This window comes from Monodelphis domestica, chromosome 6 (assembly GCF_027887165.1).
Source record: "Monodelphis domestica isolate mMonDom1 chromosome 6, mMonDom1.pri, whole genome shotgun sequence".
Lineage (NCBI taxonomy): Eukaryota > Metazoa > Chordata > Mammalia > Didelphimorphia > Didelphidae > Monodelphis > Monodelphis domestica.
The window spans coordinates 157,619,742-157,643,646 of record NC_077232.1 but is presented as its reverse complement, the minus strand read 5'-3'; the positions used below and the strand labels follow the sequence as shown (position 1 = coordinate 157,643,646).

The following is a 23,905-nucleotide window of genomic DNA, read 5'->3' as shown; positions in this document are numbered from 1 at the left end:
ATTCTCCCCCCGCCATGCCCCTTTTTATGTGATATAATTTACCCTATTTTACCTCTTATTTTGCATTTTTTCTTGGTACAATCCTCTTTTTTCCCCCTAATTAAATTTGTTTTGACAAATCATACTAAACACCTTAATGCCATCCTTTTCTGCCTATTGTAAAGGGTAAAATTAATGGTTGTATAATGATTACATGAAATTACATGGTCACCAGTATTTATTATATCTAGAGTCAGAAATTTGTTTACAAATGTTTACAAATAGAGAAAAAACAATAAAGAAGGGAAATGTTTGGGGGATGGAGAAGTTATCTATCCTATCAACGTAAATGTTTTGCTCCAGGTCTGCTTAATCTAGGCAGAGATTAATTAGCTCTCAACCAGGAAGACTGGTAGTGAGTAACAATGTGGCCTCATCCAAGATGGAAGCTAGTCTCTCCAGAACCTAGGAAAAGGGTCAGACTTTACCCACCTAAATAAGTAGTCCAAGAGTCAGAGTCCAAGTAGAAACTGAGCTCCAAGCACGCAACCCAAGCTGTAGTAACTAGTGAAGCTTTCTTGAAGACTATCTAAGACTATTTCCAAAAGACAGTCTCTTCAGACTATCTTCTCAAAGACAATCTGACCTAAAAGGGTTTGGGCTTGCTCTTTATGGTGACTCCTTGTCCCCTCCCCTCTTCAGAGGGGCCAATAACAGTTTCCAAATAGTCTAGCACTGCCCAAAGGACAGTGTTTGTAGGATCAACCTTCTGAGGGTTAAGTTCTCATTAAAAAGATTCACAGATTCCCTGATTGAATTTCTATGAGTGTGAATTCTCTAAGTTCCTTGCTAGTTTCTCACCCAGTACTAAGTAAGGTGTTCAAGCTTTTGTTGATTCAATTCAAAAATAGACAAAGGAGAGTTAATCCTGTCTTCACAATGTAGTCATGCACTAAGTTATTTTTAACCAAAGTGTTAACTCAAAATAGGCAAAGAGAACAAAGAATTCCCTTTTACACTATGTGTATTTCTTCTACCTACTATGATAATGAAAACGATTTTTAAGAGTCACAGATATCATTTTTCCATATAGGAATATAATCAGTTTGACCTTATTGAAGCCCTTAAATTTTTTTTCTCTTAATGTTTACCTTTTTATGGTTCTCTTCAATTTTGTACTTGGCCATCAAATTTTCTGCTTAATTATGATTTTTTCTTCAGAAATGTCTGGTAATCTTCTATTTTATTAAATGCCTATACTTTCCCCTAAAATTGTATAGTCAGTTTTGATCGGTAGGTGATTCTTGGTTGTAGACCCAGTTCTCTTGCCTTCTGTAATATCATATTCCAAGCCTTGTGGTCCTTCAATATGAAGGCAGCCAGATCCTGTGTAATCCTGACTGTGACTCAATGATATCTGAATTGTTTCTTTCTGGCCATTTGTAGTAGAAGTATTTTCTCCTTGACTTAGAAGGTCTTAACTTGGCTATAACATTCTTGGGAGTTGTCATTTGGGCATTTAATGTAGGGGATGATCTGAGGACTCTTTCAATGTCTATTTTGCCTCTTTTTTCAAGAATATCATGACTATTTTCTTGGATAATTTCTTGTAATATGATGTCTAGGCTTTTATTTTGGTCATGGCTTTCGGGTAGTCCAATAATTCTGAAATGGTTTCTTCTCCATCTATTTTCCAGAGCTGTTGTTTTTTCAATGAGAAATTTCATGTTTCCTTTTATTTTTTTCATTCTTTTGATTTTGTTTTATAGTTTCCTGATGTCTTATGAAGTCCTTAGATTCTACTTACTCAATTCTAGTCTTTAATAATCTAGTCTTTTCATCAATGATATTTTAATTCTCTTTTTCAATTTGGTCAATTCTGGTTCTCATGCCAGCCTTTTCATCATTGGAGTTCTTTGTCTGTTCTTCCAGCAGGTCAATTCTGGTTTTTAATCTGCTTATTATTTCATTTGCTTTCTGTATTGTTCTTTGCATTGGGCTTTTAAAGTATTGTTTTCTTTTTGTGTTATTTTCATTTCGTTTCCCCATTTTTCTTCTGTCTTATTTGGTTCTTAAACTTTTTTTCTGATTTCCTCCACAGATTGTGACCAGTTTCCATTTTTTGGGAGAGTTTGTAGGTACTTACTTGTCTTTCAGCCTCTCCTGTTGCTTCTGATTTTTGCTCTTTTTCTTTGTAGAAATTTTCCAGGTTCAATAAATTATTTTATTATTGTTTGCTCATTTTTCCACTGGAGGACTGGGAGTCTTGCATGTTGCTGGTCATTTAGGTCTTAACTTCTCTTTTGCAGTGCTTTGCCTTGGGGCTATCTTAACTTCTTTGTCAGAGCCCTAAGGTAGCCCAGTACTATATAGCTCTGATCCTCACCTCCAGAGCCAGGTATTTCCAAAGGTAGGTCTGAAGATTTTTTTGGTACATGTAGCAGGTTTTGAATTCTTTTGCCCAGAGGCTATCTTCCCTGCAGTTTTTATATCTTATGCTGCTCCTGATGTGGCCTGCTACCTCACGAGTCCAGAGCTCTGGAACTCTGAAACCTCACCTTCAGGGCCTGGAATTTCTAGATGTAGATCAACGGTGTAACAGACTTTGCTCTGTTTTGTACTGAAGCTGTCTTCCCTGCCCCTCCTGCTACCAATGCAACTATGCTGTTACCTAGGCTGCCAAGAGTGAATTCAGTGCTACTAAGCTTTCAACGTCACTGCCAGGGTCTGGAACAGACTCTAGGGGTAAGTCTGAGGTGTTTTTTTCCTTAGTGTAGCCACCCCCTAGAATTCAGAGATTGCCCTGATTCTAGCTCAGACTCAGGTTTGGTGGGTGGGAGGAGATGGTCACTTTTCCTTCTCCAGTTTTACCACTTATAACACGGAAATCACTGCCTACCTTTCATGCTGTATGCAGTGGAAGAACCCCTCTGCTCATCCTGCTTTGACTTCTGACCTTTTGAGATGCTTTATATTGACCAAAATGGAAGGAGATGCATAGCGGCCCCAAGATTTTTTTGCTATTAGGCCTCCATCTTGTCTCAGCCCCTCTCAACATCATTTTGTCATCAGCACCTAAAACCAAAGATTCTTGGTCTTTCTGAATAAGGACTCAACAAATCTCAATTACATTCTAACTTTATCAATTCCTTTCAAGATATAATTTAGAGCACACAAAAGAAGGAACTTGGCAGCTAGTGAAAAGCTGAATCATGAGATGTGAGAAGTGGCTTTCAATTTTTTTGGTGCTACATCTCTGGTTCTGTGGGAAGATCTTAGTTTGCAATCTGAGTTTAGTCATTGGGGAAGTATCAAACCATCCTAAATGAACTTACAGAAAAAAGCCATGAAGTCACTGTACTGATGTCCTCAGCCTCTATTCTTATTGATCCTACCAGATTATCTGCTTTCAACTTTGAGGTTTTTCCTGTGCCTTTCACTAATGAGGATGCCATTTCTTATATTTGACAAAAGAATCAATGAATTTATCAATTGCCAAAACTTCTACAATGGGGGATATGTTACAGAGATGCAAGGTGCATTTTTGGACTCTTCAAAGTTTACCAGACAAATCTATGAGGGTGCTCTTGTGAACAAGACGTTTATCAAGGTGTTGAAGGAAAACAGGTATGAAGTTGTTCTTGCAGATGCTTTGTGTCCTTGTGCTGAGCTCATAGCTGAGATACTTGAAATCCCTGTCATCTATAGTCTTTGTCTCACCTTTGTCAATACTTGTAAAAAACATTGTGGAAGTCTCCCATCCAGTCCTTCCTATGTCCCTGTACCCATGACAGAATTGACTAACAGAATAAGATGGATGGAATGGGTAAAAAAACTCCTGAAAGGCATTTTTTTTTTCAAATCTTGATGAGGACAATAGAGTCTTCTGCTCTGAGATAAGCACCTAAAGTTTAATATCTGGTACTTCTAGGCAACCATCTTTCACATAATTTTTCATAATTTCCCTTGATCGTCTTGATCATTTGTTCTTCCAGATGAATTCTGTGATTATTTTTTATAATTCTCAAATATAGTTTTTTGGTAGTTTGATAGATATGACACTGAATAAATGAATTAATTTAGGTAATATAGTTACTTTTATTATATTAGCTGGTCTGACCCATGATGAATTACTGTTTTTCCAATTATTTAGATCTAATTGTCTTTGTGTGAAGAGTGTTTTGTAATTCTGTTCATAAAATGGCTATATTTGTCTGGGGAGATAGATTCCCAAATTGTTTATATTGTCAAGAGTGATTTTCAAGGGAGTTTCTCTCTCTCATTCTTGCTGATGATTTTTGTTAGAAATATATAGAAATGCTGATGATTTTTATGTGAGGTTATTTTGTATTCTGCAACTCTGCTAAAGTTACTGATCATTTCCACTATCATTTTAATTAATTTTCTGATTCTCGAAGTATACCATCATATCATCTACAAAGAGTAATTCTTTAGTTTCCTCATTGCCTACTTTGATCCCTTCAATTTATTTTTCTTCTCTAATTGCTACTGCTAGCATTCTTAGTACAATATTAAATAGTAGTGAAGATTATGGGCATCCTTGCTTCACTCCTAATCTGACTGGGAAGGCTTCTAACTAATCAGTTACACTTTGACCTCCTTATTGATTTCTTGTGTAATATAACCAGGAATTTATAATGGGAAGAACATAGTAGTTTGTAAAATAGTAATAATAATGGTGTGTGAGAAATGGATTTTAGCTGTATTGCTGCTACAGTTAAACCTCTTTAGCTGTGGGTCCTGTGGGAAGGTCCTGGTGTGGCCTATGGAGTATAGTCACTGGCTTAATATGAAGGTTATCCTGGATGAACTTATAGCAAAGGTCATGAGGTGACTGTGCTGAAAACTCCTGCTACTGTTTTGGTGGATCCCAATAATTCACCAACTCTCCATTTTGAGGTTTTTCCTGTGCAGACAACTCAAGAAGATGTAGCTTTGTTCTTTGAAAAAATGATCACATTTTGAACTTATGAAATGCCAAATCTTTCATTAATAGAATATGTTACCAACCTTCAAGAAAATTTTTTCCAGTATTCCAGGTTTGTGAAACACACCTGTGAGAGTGCTGTTCTGAACAAAGAACTTATGAAAAGATTGAAGAAGGCCAGATATGAAGTTCTTCTTGGAGATGCTGTGTGTCCTTGCGCTGAGGTCATAGCAGAGATACTTGAAATCCCTCTTGTCTATAGTCTTCGCTTCGCCCTGGGCAACACCTATGAAAAATACTGTGGAGGATTCCCATCCCCTCCTTCCTATGTGCCTGTAGCCTTGACAGAATTGACTGACAACATGACATTCATGGAGAGAGTGAAAAATATGGTTTTCACACTTTACTTTGACTTCTGGTTTCAGAATTTTGATGAGAAGGAATGGAATCAGTTTTACAGTGATGTATTAGGTAAGCTTTGGGTTTCTTTGTGATTCATGTGTCAGAACTGTCTATTGAATCCATGACTTATATGTTTTAGTGTGAAAGAGTACAAATTTAATGCCTTGAGGAAATCACATTGGTTCCCCATAGTCAATCAGATATGGAAAGCTTATGTCAAAATTATTTAATTTTTAGTGATATGTATTTAACTAATTTATACTTTTACTCTATGATCCTAAATTTGCTTTGGTACAAAAGAGAAAAAATAAGATGTGGTAGTAGTTTATAGGAATTATATGAGAAAGGGCCCTTAAAACATAAATTCTTGTTGTTCTGGATGATGTTTCCAGAATCCACTTAATCTCCCTAGATTGGTTTTTAAAAGAAACGTAGAGGCACATAGATGCCTCCGGGGATAGAAAGCAAGACATGGAGATGGGTTCAAAATTGACCTCAGACACTTCCTTACTTTTTGACCCTGAGCAAATCACTTACCTCCAATTGCTTACCCCTTACTGCTTTTCTGCCTTGAAACCAATATTAGTATTAATTCTAAGACAGAAAGTAAGAGTTTCCAAAAAAAATTCTTTTGTCTTTTTTGATGGATATCACCTCTGTTTTATGTATGTGTTTCTTGACAAAGATATCAACCCTGCTTTATGGGAATACATTTAAGAAATATGATTGTAAACCTTTGAGGTGACTACTTCCCCCTTTCCTTGACCAGTGTAAGTTCCTTTAAATAGTCATTTTAATAGATCTAAGGAGGTGACTAGCAGTAACTGCCTGAATTGAATACAATAATGCCAAACCAATCTGCAACAGTTAAGGTTCTGGAAGTAAGATGAAATATCATTTTATCACCTTACTCCTTTTATCTTTACTTATTTGGACATAGAAGAACCTTGTATTTTTAGGTTATCTACTGAGAGCTGACAGATACATAATGGATCCTAGTTTTAGAACCTTCAAGATGGGCTTATCATTTTACACAGAAAGGGCTCCATCCCATACAAGTAGTGATGATAATGTGTACCCTTTCTTCATTCCTGATCTTATTGGGAAGACTTCTAACTTATCCCCATTGCAGGTGATACTTGCTGATAGTTTTGATGCTTATTATTTTAAGGAAAGGCCTTGTTATTCCTATATGTTCTAGTGTTTTCAACAGGAATGGGTGTTGTATTTTCTGCATCTATGGAGATAATAATGTAATTTCTATTGGTTTGATTGTTTAGATAAAGTCAATTATGCAGATGGTTTTCCTAATATTGAACTATCTTTGCATTTTTGGTATGAATCCCACCTGGTCATAGTGAATAATCCTTGTGATAACTTGTTATAGTCTTCTAGCTAGTATTTTATTTAAGATTTTTATTCATCAAGGAGATTGGTCTATGGTTTTATTTTTCTGTTTTTGGTCTTCATGGCTTGGAAATCAGTACTATATTTGTGTCGTAAAAAGAATTTGGTAAGACTCCTTCAATACTTATTTTGTCAAATAGTTTGTAGAGTATTGGGATTAGTTGTTCTTTAAATATTTGATAGAATTCACTTGTGAATCCATCTGACCCTGGGGATTTTTTCTTAGGGATTTCCTTTTTCTGATATGAGATTATTTAAGCATTCTATTTCCTCTTTTGTTAATCTGGGCAATTTATATTGTTGTAAATATTCATCCATTTCACTTTTATTGCCATATTAATTATATAATTGGGTAAAATAGATTTTAATAATTGCCTTAATTTCCTCTTCAGTAGAGGTGAAATCACCCTTTGAATTCAAGATACTGTTAATTTGATTCTCTTCTTTCTTTTTTTAATTCAACTAACCAATACTTTATATTATGTTTTTTTTTCAAAATACCATTTCCTAATCATATTTATTAAATAGTTCTTTTACTTTCAATTTTATTATTTTCTACTTTGATTTTGAGATTTCTGAATTGGTCTCTGAGGGTTTTTAATTTGTTCTTTTTCTTGTTTGTTTGTTTTTTTTATTTGCATGCCCAATTTTTTTTAATATAGGCATTGAATGATATAAAATTCTCCTGTGTACTGCTTAGGCTCTATCTCATAGATTTTGATATGTTGTCTACTCATTGTCATTCTCTTCAATGAAATTAGTAATTGTTACTATTATTTGTTCTATAACCACCAATTTTGAGAATTAGATTATTTAATTTTTAGTTTGCTTCTCCATGAACCCTTGCTAATTATAATTTTTATTACATTTTGATCTGCAAAACTTACATTTGTTTTTCCTGTTTTTTCTGCATCCTTTCACAATGTTTTTTGCCCTATTAAATGGTCAATCTTTGTATATGTATCATGTGCTGCTAAAAAAAAAGGTATATTCCTTTTTTATCCCTATTCACTTTTCTCCAGATATCTATTAACTCTAATTTTTCTAAAATTTCATTCACTTCTCTTACTTCCCATTTATTTTTTGGTTTGACTTATCTAGATCTGATAGAGGAAGGTTGAGGTCCCCAACTGCTAGTTTTATTATCTATTTCCTCCTTAAGCTCCAATAGTTTCTGCTTTAAAAATCTGGATGCTATACCATTTGGTGCATATTTGTTGAGTACTGATATTTCTTCATTATCTATGCTGCCTTGTATCAGAATGGCATTACCTTTCTCATCTCTTTTAATCAGATATGGTTTTGCTTTAGCTATTTCAGAGATGATGATTGCTACTTGTGTCTTCCTTTTCTCAAATGATGTCCAATAAATTCTGCTCCAGACTCTAACCTTTACCCTGCCTCATGTGTGTTTCTTGTAAACAACATATGGTAGGATTTTGGTTTTTAATCCACTCTGCTATTCACTTCCCTTTTATGGTTGAGTTCATCCCATTCATCTGCTATCCATTTCCCTTTTATGGTTGAGTTCATCACATTCATATTCACAGCTATGATTACCAACTGTGTATTCCCAATCATTTTGATTTCCTCTTTAAATTCTTCCCTTTCTCCTTTCACTATTTCCCTCCACACCAGTGTTTTCCTTTTAATCAGGCTCTATTTCTCCCACCCTTGTTTTATTCCCCTTCCCGCCATTTCCCTTCTTATTCCCCATGTACACAGGAAGTTGTGGTCATTTACAGGAATTATATGAGAAAGGATCTCTAAAAATCCAAGTTCCCATTGTTCTGGGTAATGTGTCCAAAATCCACTTAATCTCCTTAGGTGTTGATATTGAAATATCGCCTTGATATTAAAAGAAATTTAAGGGCATCTAAGTGTCTCAGTGGATAGGGAATTAGGCCCAGAGACGGGAGATCCTGGATTCAAAGTTGGTTTCAGAAACTTCCTACCTATGTAAACATAGACAAATCACTTAACTACAGTTGCCTAGCCCTTACTGCTCTTCCTGCCTTAAAACCAACACTTAACATCAAAGCTAGGAAGATAAGGATTTAAAAAAAAATAAATTGACTCTGCTTTGTGTGTGCGTGTTTCATTGATAACAATATTGTCCCAGTTTTGTGTGTCTATGTGGAAATATATTTAAGCAATAGGATTACCAGCCTTTCAGTTAACTATTTCCCCTTTTCCTTGGCCAGTACAACCTTGTTAAAAAGTCATTTTTAATAGATCTATAGAGGTAACTAGCACTGGCTGGATATATTGAAAACAATAATGCCAATCTAATCTGCAACACTTAAGTTCCAGGTAGTAAGCAAGGATACCATTTTATTGCCTTATTACTTTTACCTTTTTACAATTAATTGAAAACTGTAAATATATTTTTCAGCTCATACTACTTCCACATTAATCCACAATTACACTTTAAATCAGAGGTTTATGACCATTTTTTGTGTCATGGATACTTTGTCAATCTGGTAAAACCTACAAGCTTTGCAGAATAATGTTGTTACTATTTTAAAATTCATCATGTCACTTTTTACTATTTTTAAATCCATGTAAAGCCTCCCGGCCAGCAAGAAGCTTTATGGTAGGAAAATAGAAATGGGATAGAAGTTTGTGAATCCCGCGAAGGGTGTGAAAGAGTGGACCTTTGAGATATGAGTAATGAGTCAGTAATCAATTATTATTAATATTCGGGAGCCACAGCCATGCTCCAACCACTGGACGTTACTTTTAAGGTTATTCCCATCCAGTGATCCCAATTCAACACTGCACTGGTCAGAGGATAATACTAGCTCAGTAGAGAGAGAGATTAGAGACTGAAAGAGTTAGACAATGCTAGGTATTAGCATTGGAAAAGAGAGAGAGACAGAGAGAGAGACCTGACCGAAGGGCCAGGCCTCAGGATAGAAAAAGAGGAGAGAGAAAGGGGAGAAGTTGGTCTGTAGGACAAACCTGTCGATGTCCTCGAAGTGGGAGGAGCTGGCTGCATCCCTTTCTTTTATTCTCTTTGATACGCAAATGAACTCAATACATATTGATAAGTTACATGATGCCTCAATACATGCCCTTTGAAATCTTAGAAAAGGCTAGGAAAGTCCAGAAATAACAAAAAAAAATTACAGAATTCCTGGCAGAATTATTAAGTATTGCTATAATGGGACATTATTATCAATGAGATTACTTGGGATGTTTGGAAGAGTCAATTCCCAATATTTTCAATCAGTGAGCCTATTTCATAACTCCATGAACTCAACCTTACCTGATAATAATGGGAGGAATATCAAATGTAGATCTTTAAGGTCACAAGAATGGGAGCAATAGATTCAATTCCAACAAGAACTCTCTCAGTGGTATCAGAAATTGGCCTTCACAGGGCAGCAAGGTTGCTCAGGCAGTTAAAGAGTCAGGTCTGGAAATGGGAGGACCTGGGTTCAAATCTGGTCTCAGACATTTCATAGCTATGTGACCCTAGGCAAGTCACTTAATCCTTATTGCCTAGCCCTTACCACTCTCCTGTCTTTGAATTGATACCTTTTTCAAATCTAAGATAGGAGGGAAAGGAAAGGAATAAATGGACCTTTAATGCTCTGACCTAGTTAGAGCAACAGAAAGATGTCTTAAAAATAAATCAATGATTATTCTCTGACTGACTAAAGTAGCCAGTTTTGGTCAGTGACTCCATCATGACATTCAAGAACAAAAAATCAAGACTCATTCATGTCCTTTCATTATGAAATCTGCTCCTGAAAAAAAATAATTTAAAAAAGGAAATGGAGTTATTTTTTTTTTAAACTGAGTAATTTAAAACCATTTCTCAGTCCCTCAAAAAGACCAGTGAGACTAGAATACCAAGAAAGAAAGTGAACATTCAACTTTGGACTGAAAACTTTGGTGAACTTAGTTCAATGAACTCCTTTGACACCAAAGCCCAGGCCATCTATGAAGCTTTTGCCAAATCAATTTCACTTTTGCCATCATTACCTAAGACCAAGGTTTATCTTTCTGGATAAAGACTCAACAAATCTCAATTACATTTTTACTTCTTTATCAATTCTTTTCATGATATAATTTAGAGCACATGAAAGAAGGAACTTAGCAGCTAGTAAAAAACTCAGTCAAGCAAACCAAGAAGTGGAATTAAATTTTGGGAGGGGGGTGCTGCAGCTCTGGTGTGTGAGCCATGGGTTCTGTGGGAAGATCCTAGAGTATAGACACAGGATGAATGTGAAAACCATCCTAGATGAGTTTGCACAGAGGAACCATGAAATCACTTTACTGACATCCTCAGCCTCCGTTCTTATTGATCCTATCAAATCATCTTCTTTCAACTTCGAGGATTTTCCTGTGCCATTCACTTAATGGGGATGTTGTTGCTTATATTTGGACTCTTCAAAGATTACCAAATAGATATGTGAGGGTGCTGTTGTGAACAAGCCACTTATGAAGGAATTGAATGAAGTCAAATATGAAGTCATTCTTGCAGATGCTTTGTGTCCTTGGGCTGAGTTCATAGCAGAGATACTTGAAATCCCTCTTGTCTATAGTCTTCGCTTCATTGTGGGCAACAATTATGAAAAACACTGTGGAAAACTCCCATCCCCTCCTTCCTATGTGCCTGTAGCCTTGACAGAATTGACTGACAAGATGACATTCATTGAGAGACTGAAAAATATGGTTTTCACCCTTTACTTTGGCTTTTAGTTTCAGAATTTTGTTTCGAAGGATTGGAATCAATTTCACAGTGATGTTTTAGATAAGCTTTGGGTTCCTTTGTGGTTCAAATTTCAAAACTGTCTATTGAATCCATGGCACACACACACACACACACACACACACATGCACACACACACACACACACATATATATGAATATATATTAGTGTGAAAGAGTACAAATTTAGTGTTTTAAAGAAATCACATTGATCCTCAACAGTGAATCAGGTTTAGAAAGCTCATGTCAATATAATTTTGTTTTCTGTAAAATGTTTTTAACTGATATATACTTTTACTCTATGATCTTAAATTTGCTTTGGTACAAAAGTGAAAAAAGTGGTGGTGGTAGTTTATAGGAATTATATGAGAAAGGGCCTCTAAAGTCAAAGTTCTTGTTGTTCTGGATGATGTTTCTAGAATCCACTTCATCTCCTTAGATTGATTTAAAAAGAAATTTAGGGGAACATGGTTGTCTCAGGAGATAGAAAGCAAGGCATGGAGGTGGGAAATCCTGGGTTCAATTTTACCTAGCTGTTTAATCCTGAGCAAATCACTTACCTCCAATTGCTTCTACCTTACTGCTTTTCTGCTTTGTAAACAGTATTAGTATCAATTCTAAGAAGAAAGGTAAGATTAAAAAATTTATTCTGTCTTTTTTGATGGCTATCACCTCTGTTTTACGTGTTTCATTGATAAAGATATCGACCCTTTTTTGTGGAAATACGTTTAAGCAATATGTTTGCAAACCTTTGCGTTAACTATTTCCCCTTTTTCTTGACCAGTTCAAGTTCTTTAAATAGTCATTTTAATAGATCTGTGGATCGATTTATATATAGATCTGTGGTACCTGCATGTATTGAATTCAATAATGCCAATCCAATCTGCAATAGTTAAGCTTCTGTTAGTAAGCTAAGGTATCATTTTATCACCTTACTCCTTTTACATTTACTCATTTGGAAATAGAAAAGATGTGACTGCCAGCAACCACAGATTAATATATTCATGGGTTAACATTCAGAAGGGAGGTTGAAGACTGAGGGAGAATGGGTGATGAGGGAAAAGGAGAGGGGAAACAATAAAAGAAGAAATACTCACAGCTTAAGTATTCAACAACCTGGGCTCCAGCATGCTCCTCTGATGGAGATAAGATAGAGGAACACAATAAAGACTCAGAGACCAGAGAATTGAAGCAAAGGAGTAGTCCTTACAGTGAGTAAGTTCTAGGTAGAATTGAGCTCTGATGGTGAAAAGCTTCAGTGGTCAAGAGCTATGGTGGAAAACTTCCTCCTCTTTGGACAAACTCATTTTTATTTGGATTAAAAAAAAGGAAGGGGGAAGGGACAAAGGTGATCTGACAAATTAGGTAATCATCACAAGATGTGACTGCCAGATCCCACACCAATGGATGTAGCTAATGCTCAAATCAGTTCATATGGTCTAAGGCATCTAAGCTTGTTTGTTAATTAATTCTTCCTGAGTGTAACCTCAGGACTGGGTCACAATTAGACAAGGTGAAGTACTGAACCAAGGGCATAGAACTTAGCTTGGTAAAAATGATCATGTAGCTCATAAGCATGGTCTTGAGTACCCATAAAATGTATGCTTGGACTACTACAAAAGACTTTTCTTTTGGGGGTCATCGAGAGATAGATGGCAGATTGATAATGGATGATGGTTTTGGAAACTTAAAGATGTTTTCCCATTTTGCACAGAAAAGGTTCTATCTCTGACAAGTATCAGTATTATGTACATTTTTTCATGCCAAGACTTTAAGTTGAATGATTAGATAGATGGTAGAGGCATTGTAGAATCCCACACTTGATCTTCCTTTCTCTACTTACGAGGCATAAACTTTGGTATGTGAAAGAATTAAGTCATCACAAAAATGAAAATAATTTTAATTGAGACTGAGATGATTCTCAATCACTTTGCAAGAAAGAAAGACATTCCTAGAAATTTATGGGCATGAAGTAAAATAATATTGCATTTTCAAAAATTGCAAAGATAATAGATGAGGAATGGGGAATATATTATAAAACATTGCCTCCACAATAAACTAAGATAATTTGACTCTTGTCAGTACTCAAAATCTAGAGAAAAGAAGGAAGAAATGATTCTACAAATTATAGGGCCAGGTTGTCTGGTTATATTTTAGAGTTCTCTACAAAAATATCTTCAAATCGGTTAAGAGAGAATGACAGTTGCCTGAGGACATGAAGTTAGGAGAGATTCCTTATCTGGGAAAAACCAGTTGTTCACCTTTCCCACCTAAAGGATGAAATCAAGATTTTGGAGCAAGAATCTTCCATCCAACAGGAAAAAGAAAACTCCTTTTTGGTTGAAAAAGTATAGAATTCCAAAGTTTATTAAATTTTAATACCAGATATGTTGCTTGACAATGTAGAACATTATTATGAAGTTAGAACTTTTTAGATCACCCCTTTAAGCATTGATTACAGATCTTCAGATTCTTGTGTTTCCCCACTTCCATTCACCATTCACAGAGTGAAATGGTTCAACCTTCAGGACTGTGCATGCATTAGTAGAATATCTTTTTGTCTCCTGTGCTTTTGTTGTACCTTCAAAAAATGACTCCAACTCTTTAGAGTTATAATCCCAAAAGGGTGCCTGATGTATTAGCTCCAGTGAGTGGGGTAACAAAAAAGCAAATTGCAAAATTCCTAGAAGGATATTAAGTACTGTTAGTAGAGGACATTATTATTAATGAGATTACTTGGGATATTTGAAAAGGCAATTCCCAATATTTTCAGTCATTGAGACTATTTTATAACATCACAGTCCATGAACTTGGAATGATATCAAACGTAGATCTTTAAGGTCACAAGGATTGGAGAAATACATTCATTTCCAACAAAAACTTTCCCAATGGGATCAGAAAATGTCCTTCACAGGGCAAATAGAGCTTCAGGTCTGGAAATAGGAGGACCTGCATTCAAATTTGATCTTGAATTTTTTCTAGCTATGTGACCCTAGGCAAGTCACTTAATCCTCATTGCCTAGCCCTTTCTATTCTTCTGCCTTGGAACTTATACTTTTTTCCAATCTGAGCTGGGAGGGAAAGGAAAGGAAAAGAATAAATTGGCCTTTGATTCTCTAACCTAGTAAGAGCTACAGAAACATATCCTAAAATTTCATCAGCGATTTTTCTCTGACTTACCAAAGTAGCCAGTGTTAATCAGTGGGTCCAGCCGGACATGCAAGGACAAAAGAATCAAGACTCATTCATGGTCTTTCATTATGAAACCTGCTCCTGTAAAAACAATAATAATAATTTAAAAAAGGAAATTGAATTATCTTTTAAACCCTGAGTAATTTACACAGTGAAAATTTTATAGGTCTCTTGAGCTTGGAAGAGCTGGTTCCAATAGACCTCTAATACCAGTTCAAAATTTATGATTCAGTCCAGAAAAAAATAAATTATCTGTCTCTGTCTCTGTCTCTGTCTGTCTGTCTGTCTGTCTCTCTTTTTCTCTCTCTTTCTCAGGAGTTTATTAAGTCAGGATCTGGGGATAGGGGAATGATAACTTTAATAATTACATAATGGAAACCTATATTTATATATAATATAACTTTCCTCTTTTTAAATCCTTTCTTCTTTCATTCTTTATTTCTTATTTTCTTGTGTAAACAATAATCATTTGCATGCTTTATATATATCTGCCTAGGATGGCCAAAGACTTACCCTTCTGATAATATTCAGAGACAAAAGAGTCCTTGAATCATAGATTCAGTGCTCCTGAAATAGGCAACAGCCAATGATTGTGATGTAAAAGACAGAACCTACATTCATATCTTTGTTACTTCCTACAAATGTGATCCCAGGATCTCTCAGTTTTCCAAACAATATAGTAAAGAGTTTAGATTAGATGACTTTCAATATGCCTTTTTATTCTAAATCTATAGTTCAATGGTTAATCTATTATAATTTTTATTTTTCTTCCATGCCTCTTTCAGTTATCTTCCCCACTATCCTCTCATTAATGTTGTTCTGTTATTTCAGTTGTGTCTAACTCTTTGTTATCCTATTCAGAGTTTTCTTGGCAAGGATATTAGCTTGCCATTTCCTTTTGCAGCACTTCTTACAGATGAAAAAATTAAGACAACCAGTGGGAAGTGATTTGCTCATAGTTACACAGCTATTGTGTCAAAGTCCAGATTTCAACTTGGGAATTCTAACTCCAGGCCTGGTATTGTGTCACATGGGTGTTCTCAACTTTACTTCTCATTTTTCTATTGTACGCACATCCAATTTTGTCAAAAGGAGGTCCTCTGTTAAGCTGAGTTGTTTGACATATATGATAAGTCCAAGGTTCTTCATTTCCCAAAAAGAAAAATTACTTTTCCGTAATAGGCTCCAAATGTGTTCTTGGGATCTGATTGGCTCCTCCTTACCCTGATCTACCTTGGCAATGATATAAAAATTTTTTATAATAGTCCCATCCAAAGGGAATACAATCCCTTTGATGTGATAGATTTCTGAAAACTAGGAAAATTATCATACCCTATTCAGCTGACCAAACCAGATTGGTTTCTCGATGGTCAATTCTGATTTTTACACTTGATCTTAGTCAAAAGGCCAAGAAGCAAACAATTCTGATTTTTAAGACCTGATTTTCCTCTGCCAGTTTTTGGTTCTCCTTTTTCAAATGACCCATTTCTTCTTGCATCAATTCCATTTCTCCTTGTGTCAATATCCTTTCTTCTTACATCACTTTCATGTCTCTTCCCCATTTTTCCTCTATCTCTCTTAATTGGTTTTGAAGTCTTTTTTGAACTCTAGGAGAATTTGTGTCAAATCCATATTTTTATTTTTTACTTTGCTTGTGTTTCCTTTTTGTTCACTGTCCCCTTCTGAGTCTACACCTTGCTCTTTGTCTCCATAAAAATTCTTTAGAATTACATGAGGTTTTTTTTGTTGTTTGCTGGTTTTTCCTTTTTAATTATAAGTAGGCTCTGTTTTCTGGGAAGTTGTGGTGACATGGAGCAGCTCTGGTTCATTCCTCCTCTAACCCTGAGTAATTTAAAATTATTCCTCAGATCCTGAAAAAAAAACCATTGATTAAAATGTGAAGAAAGAAAGTAGATGTTGAACTTTGGACTGAAAACTTTGATGACCTTGGGTAAATGAACTCTTTGACACCAAAGCCCATGCCATGTATGAAGCTCTTGCCAAATCAACTTCACTTTTGACATCAGGACCCATGACATCTATGTTTATCTTTTTGGATAAAGACTAAACAGATCTCAATTATATTTTAGCTTCTTTATCCATTCTTTTCATGATATAATTTAGAGTCTATGAAAGAAGGAATCTAGCAGTTAGGGAAAAGCTCAGTCATGAAGTCTAAGATGTGGGTTTCAATTTTTTTTTTGTAATGCAGCTCTCATGCCTGATTTGTGGGTTCTGTGGGAAGATCCTAGAGTGGCCAACTGAGTATAGTCACAGCATAAATATGAAAACCAACCTAGATGAGCTTACACAGAGGGACCACAATGTCTCTGTATTGGCATCCTCAGCCTCTGTTCTTATTGATCCTACCAAATCATCTGCTTTCAACTTTGAAGTTTTTCCTCTGCTATTCACTAATGAGGACGCTATAGCTTATTTTGACAAAAAAGATCAGTAAATTTATCTATCAGTTGCCGAAACTACCACCAAGAGGGATATGTTATGGACATGCAAGCTGCATTTTTAGACTTCAAAGATTACAAAATAGATATGTGAGGGTGCTATTGTAAACAAGAACTTATGAAAGCACTGAAGGAAGCCAGATATGAATTTGTTTTTTGCAGATGCTTTGTGTCCTTGTACTGAGATCAAAGCAGAGACACTTGAAATCCCTCTTGTCTATAGTCTTTGCTTCACCACAGGCAATACCTATGAAAAATACTGTGGAGGACTCCCAATCCCTCCTACCTCTGTGCCTCTATCCTTGACAGAATTGACTGACAAGATGACATTCATGGAGAGAGTGAAAAAAATGGTTTTCACCCTTTACTTTGACTTTTGGTTTCAGAGTTTTGATTTGAAGGATTGAAATCAGTTTTACAGTGATGTGTTAGGTAAGCTTTGGGTTTCTTTGTGGTTTATGTGTCAGAATTGTCTATTGGATCCATGGCTTATATGTTTTAGTGTGAAAGAGTACAAATGGAGTATCTTAAGGAAATGACACTGGTTCCCCATAGCCAATCAGATATGGAAAGCTTATGTCAAAATAATTTAGTTTTCAATTAAATGTATGTAAGTGATGTATATTTTTGCTCTCTGGCATTAAATTTGAGTTGGTACAAAACAGAAAAAGGGGGTCTTGATAGTTCATATGAACTACACGGGAAAAGGTTTATAAAAATCTGAATTCCTCTTGTTCTGGATAGTGTTTCCAGAATCCACTTAATTTGCTTAGATTGATTATAAAAGAAATTTAGGAACACATAGTTGACTCAGGAAATAGAGAGCAGGCTTGGAGATGAGGAAATCCTGAATTCAAATTAGATCTCAGGCAATTCTTACCTATTTGTCCCTGTGCATATCACTAACTCAAATTGCCTAGACCAGATATGGGGAAACTTTTAGAGATAGAGTGCCAAGTCCACTCTCACCCCTCCTCCCACATCACGTGCTATACCCATGTCCCACCCAGAGACCACATTCTGTGCCCTTTCCCCCACTGAATGTCAGGCAAGCCCCTGGGCAGGGAGGCAGGTGATGTAGTTAGGCTTGGGAAGCCTAACTTGAGGCAAGGGGCATAAGCACTCTACTCTCCTCTAGTTAAGTGAGCTATAAGTGCCTCAAACTTAGAGGAAAAAAAAGCAAAAATTCCCACACTTATAGGAAAACCATTTATTTATAGGAAAATATAACCCTCAGGTTAAATGACAGTCACCCCATCATGTTTGAACCTTCTTGTCACCACTGTCATTCTCCCTTTCGTGTAATAGCATTCTCACCCACCCTGTTCCCCTATTTATGTAGTATAACTTACCCCATTTTACCTCTTACTTTATATTTCTCTTAGGACAATACTCTTTTTTCCACAATTAAAATGTTTTTACATATCATCCTAAACAGCTTAATACCATACCCTCTGCCTATATATATTTCTTCTATCTACTATGATAATGAAAATGATTTTTAAGAGTTACAGATATCATTTTTCTATATAAGGAGTATAATTAATTTGATTTTATTGAAGCCCTTCAATTTTTTTTCTTTCTTTTTTACCCTTTTATGGTTCTCTTGATTTTTGTATTTAGACACCAGATTTTCTGTTTAATTCTGGACTTTTCTTCAGAAATGCTTGGCAATCTTCTATTTTATTAAATACCCACACTTTCCCCTAAAATTGTTTAGTCAGTTTTGAAGGGTAGGCGATTCTTGGTTGTAGACCCAGTTCCCTTGCCTTCTGGAATGTCATATTCCAAATCTTGTTGTCCTTCAGTGCCAGATCCTGTGTAATCCTGACTGTGGCTCAATGATATCTGAATTGTTTCTTTCTGGACATTTGTAGTTTTTTATCTTTGGCCCAGAAGGTCTTAACTTGGCTATAACATTCCTGGGAGTTGTCATTTGGGAATGTAATGTAGGGAGTTATATGTAGCTTCTTTCAAAGCCCCCTTCAAGAATATCATGACAATTTTCTTGAATAATTTGTTGTAATATGGCTTTCAGGTAGTCCAATAATTCTGAAATGGTTGCTCATGGATCTATTTTCCAGGTCTGTTGTTTTTTTCAATGAGAAATTTCATGATTCCTCATATTTTTTCATTCTTTTGATTTTGTATTATAGTTTCCTGATGTCTTATGAAGTCCTTAGATTCTACTTGCCCAATTCTATTCTTTAAAGACTGATTTTTATCAATATTTTGATTCTCCTTTTCAATTTGGTCAGTTCTGGTTCTCATGGCACCCTTTTCATTATTGGAGTTCTTTGTTCTTCCAGCAGGTAAATTCTGGTTTTTAATTTGCTCATTATTTCATTTGTTTTCCATGTTGTTCTTTCCATTGGGCTGGTTTCACCTTTTAAGGTATTATTTTCTTTTTGTATTACTTTCATTTCTTTTTCCCTTTTTTTCTATCTGTCTTACTTGGTTCTTGAACTGTTTTTAAGTTCCTCCACAGGTTGTGACCAGTTTCCATTTTTTTGGAGAGTTTGCATATGCTTACTTGTTTCTCAGTCTCTCCTGTTGCTTCTGTTGTTTGCTCTTTTTCTCTGTAGAAATTTTCCAGGGTCAAGAATTGTTTTACTTTTGTTTACCCATTTTTCTACTGTAGGACTGGAAGTCCTACATGTTGTTGGTCATTTCTATTTTAGCTTCTGTCCAGCAGTGCTTGCCCTGGGGCTATCTTCTCTGTCAGAGTCCTAAGGTAGCCCAGTACTATATAACTCTGATCCTCACCTCCAGAGCATGGTAGGTCTGAAGCTTTTTTTTTTTCTGGTACATATATCAGGCTTTGATGAATTTTGCCTAGAGGCTATCTTCCCTGAAGCATTTGCTACTCCTGCTGCTATTGTTGCTACTAATGCTGCTATGGCCTGCTGCCTCATGAGGCCAGTACTAGGCCAGAACCTCACCTGCAAGGCGTGGAATTTCTAGGTGTAATCTGTGGTGTAACAGTCTTTGCTGTGTTTTGTACTGAGGCGGTCTTCCCTGCCCCTCCTGCTACCACTGCCACTGTGCTGCTACCTAGGCTGCCAACAGTGAGTTTGGTGCTACTAACCTTTGAAAGTCACTACCAGAGCCTGGAACAGCCTCCAGGGGTAAGTCTGAGGTGTTTTATCCTTAGTGTAGCCGTCCCCTAGAATTCAGACATTGCCCTGGTCCTGACTCCGACTCTGGCTTTATAGGTGGGAGGAGATGATCAACCTATACTTTTCCTTCTCCTGTTTTACTCCTTCTGAAATAAAAATCACATCTCACTACTTACCCTTCATGCTGTGTCCAATGGAAGAGCCCCTCTGCTCATCCTGCTTTGACTTCTGACCTTTTGAAATGCTTTGTAATGATCGTAATAGAAGGAAATTCAGAGCAACTCTATGATACCTCTTCTATAGTGGTATGAGAGCCAACCCTAGAGATGGAAGGTCATGGGTTCAAATCTGGCCTCAGACACTTCCTAGCTGAGTGATCCTGGGCAAGTCACTTAACCCCCATTGCCTAGCCCTTACCATTCTCCTGCCTTGGAACAAATACACAGTACTGATTCTAAGACAGAAAGTAAGGGTTTTAAAAAAATAAATAAATATAATAAAAGGAAAGCAGTCTGAGGTCTCCCACACGAGCTCCACCAGGGAAGAGTTCCATGGCCAAGTCCAAGTGTTATGTCTTCTTCTCCAGGTATCTGTGTTCACTCCAAGTGTCTCCCTTCCACTTTTAAAGACTTTTTTTCTCTTTTTTCACTTCCCTTAAATTTTTATGTCTACCAATCACAGCAGATACTCCACTCCAGGACTGCGCACTCTTTCATATAGACCTCCGACTCAGTGTATGAAATGGGTGTTCACACCTTTTTGTGGTTAAAATCCAAAATGGATAGATCTCCATATTCAACTTTAAGTACTGTGCTTTACACTTTGGGGATTCAAATCTAAAAATAGACAGGGCATTACAACTTAATCTTCACATTCAAGGAAGAGCTAAGTGCCTTCATTGTTACAATCAGGGGAGAGCCAAATTCAATCTTTACAGAACCCAAGATCAAGGTTTATCTTTCTGAATAAAGACTCAACAGATCTCAATTACTTTCTAACTTCTTTATCAATTCCTTTCAAGATATAATTTAGAACACACAAAAGAAGGAACTTAGCAGCTAGTGAAAAGCTGAATCATGAGATCTGAGAAGTGGCTTTCAATTTTTTTGGTACTGTAGCTCTGATGCTTGAGCTGTGGGTTCTGTGGGAAGATCCTAGTGTGGCCATCTGAGTCTAGTCACTGGATAAATATAAAAACTATCCTAGAAGAGCTTGCATATAAGGACTATGAAGTCACTGTACTGATGTAAGCCTCCGTTCTTATTGATCCTACCAGATCATATGCTTTCAATTTTGATATTTTTCCTGTGCCTTTCACTAATGAGGATGTTGTTTCTTATATTTGACAAAAGGATCAGTGAATATACCTTTCAGTTGCCAAAACATTAGCCTTGGGAGTATGTTACAGAGATTCAAGGTGCATTTTTGGACTCTTCAATGTTTACCAGACAAATTTGTGAGGGTGCTGTTGTGAACAAGAAGCTTATAAAGGCATTGAAGGAAGCCAGACATGAAGTTGTTATTGCAGGTACTTTTTCTCTTTGTGCTGAATGAATAGCAAAAATACTTGAAACCCCTCTCATCTACAGTCTTCACCTCACTTTTGGCAATACTTATAAAAAATATTGTAGTGACCTCCCATCCTCTCCTTCCTAAGTCCCTATACCCATGACAGAATTGGCTAACAAAATAACATTGATGGAATGAGTGAAAAAATTCCTGAAAGGCATTTTTTTTCAAATCCATATGAAGACAAAAGATCCTTCTGCTCTAAGATAATAAAAGCACCTACAATTTATGATCTGGTACTTCTGGGCAACCATCTTTCACATTCTTTTTCATAATTTCCCTTGATTTCCTTATCATTTTCCTTCCAGATGAATTTTGTTATTATTTTTTTCTAATTCTCTAATACAGTTTTTGGTACTTTAATAGGTATGGCACTGAATAAGTAAATTAATTTAGGTAGGATGGCTATTTACATTATACTAGCTCAGCCTACCCATGAGAAGGTAATGTCTTTTTCCAATTATTTAGATCTAGTTTTCTTTGTGTAGAGTGTTTTGTAATTCTATTCACATAATTGCTGTATTTGTCTGGGGAGATAGATTCCCAAATATTTTATATTGTCAAGGATGATTTTCAATGAAGTTTCACTTTCTAATTCATCCTGCTAATTTTTGTTGAAAATATATAACAGTGCTGATGATTTATGTGGATTTATTTTGTATCCCACAAATTTTCTAAAATAAGTAATTATTTTTACTAGCTTTTTGGTTGGTTTTCTAGGATTCTCTAAATATACTATCATATCATCTGCAAAGAGTGATAGTTTAATTTCCCCATTTCCTACTTTGATCCCTTGAATTTCTTTTTCTTCTCTAATTACTACTGCTAGACTTCTGGGTTAAGATGGTCCCAGAATAAAAGCAAAGCTCTTCCTCTCCTCTTCACCAAACAAGACACAGTGCCTCAGAAGGGCAATCCCAAAGTCAGTTCAGTGAAGGAGTTGCATGGTAGGGCACAGCAGAGAAGGTAGGCAAAGTTAGGGCATTTCCATGCTAAAAGGGGGTGAAATTACTCCCACCAAGGGGCAAGATCATCACCCCTTCCCCACTCCACATATGGTGCCAGAATCAGAGCAAGACAAGGGACAAACTTCTAAATTCTCAGAGGGAAGATGGATGAGATCAACACAGACTTATCCCTAAGAGAAACCAGACTTGAAACCCCAGAAGGCTGAGAAAATGTGGAGATAGGGCACAGATATTGGGCAGAGCAGATGCCACAGAGACTCAAAAAATAGCCCCTGGGCAAAAAGCTCTCCTCTGCTCAATATAGAGACTTGCCTACACTCCACACTCAGACCTCTGTGGAGGTAATCTTTAAGTTCTCAGGGGCTCAACTTGCCCCTAAGAGCATTGAGACTTTGGTCCCAAGGAGACTGAGGAACATAGAACTTGGATTAAAAGACTGTGAAGGGCTGCCCACAGTAGACACTGCTGAGAACTCGAAAAATATCATTAGGGAAAAAAACCTCTTGGGAACCCAATATAAAGATAGCCCATATTCCTCACTTAGACTTCTGACCAGGAAGTAACAAGACAATGGCCACCAATTCCCATGAACTACAATCCACAGCCACCAAAAAATCCAAGAAGAAAACCTTAACCCTTGATAATTTTTATTCAGAAAAAAATCCAGACTAAAGAGGAGACAGCAGAAGATGGCAAACAAGTAAACACACCCAAGCTCTTGAAGAGTTTAAATCTCAGATTATGAGAAAGATGGAAGTGATTTGGAAAGAAAAGTGAGAAATATTTCAAAAGGAAAATAACAGTTTAAAAGACAGAATCTCGCACTTGGAAATTGAAGCCGAGAAATCAAAATAAGCAAATTGAAGACCAGAAATGACCTGCTGAAAGCCATGAAAAGCAGGATACATCAAACCAAAAAGGGAAATCAAAAGGTCTTAGCTGAAAACCAGTCATTACTTGCTTCTGCTAGTGTTTCTAGTATAACACTAAATAGTATTAGGGATAATAGCCATCCTTGTATCATTCTAGATCTTACTGGGAAGGCTACTAACTAATTGGTTACATTTTAACTTCCTTATTGATTCCTTTTGTAATATAACCAGAAATTCATAATGAAAAGAACATAGTAATATGTAG

At 36.2% G+C, this 23,905-nt stretch overlaps 1 protein-coding gene and 1 pseudogene across 8 annotated transcripts in view; both read left to right on the top strand.

Moving 5' to 3' along the window:
- The window catches only part of LOC100010818 (UDP-glucuronosyltransferase 2A2), a 251,836-nt gene that overhangs the window by 182,130 nt on the left and 45,801 nt on the right, over nt 1-23,905 (top strand). Inside the window, exon 1 of one of the 8 annotated variants that reach the window (XM_056802695.1) lies at nt 5,243-5,398. The exons of the other annotated variants lie outside the window; for them this stretch is intronic. Within the exon in view, the coding sequence (XP_056658673.1) occupies nt 5,290-5,398 (109 nt within the window). The 5' untranslated portion in view covers nt 5,243-5,289. Of the gene's footprint in view, nt 1-5,242; nt 5,399-23,905 lie in introns of those variants that run through there. 8 annotated transcript variants of the gene reach the window in all.
- Nucleotides 5,405-23,905, top strand: LOC130455151 (UDP-glucuronosyltransferase 2B31-like; annotated as a pseudogene).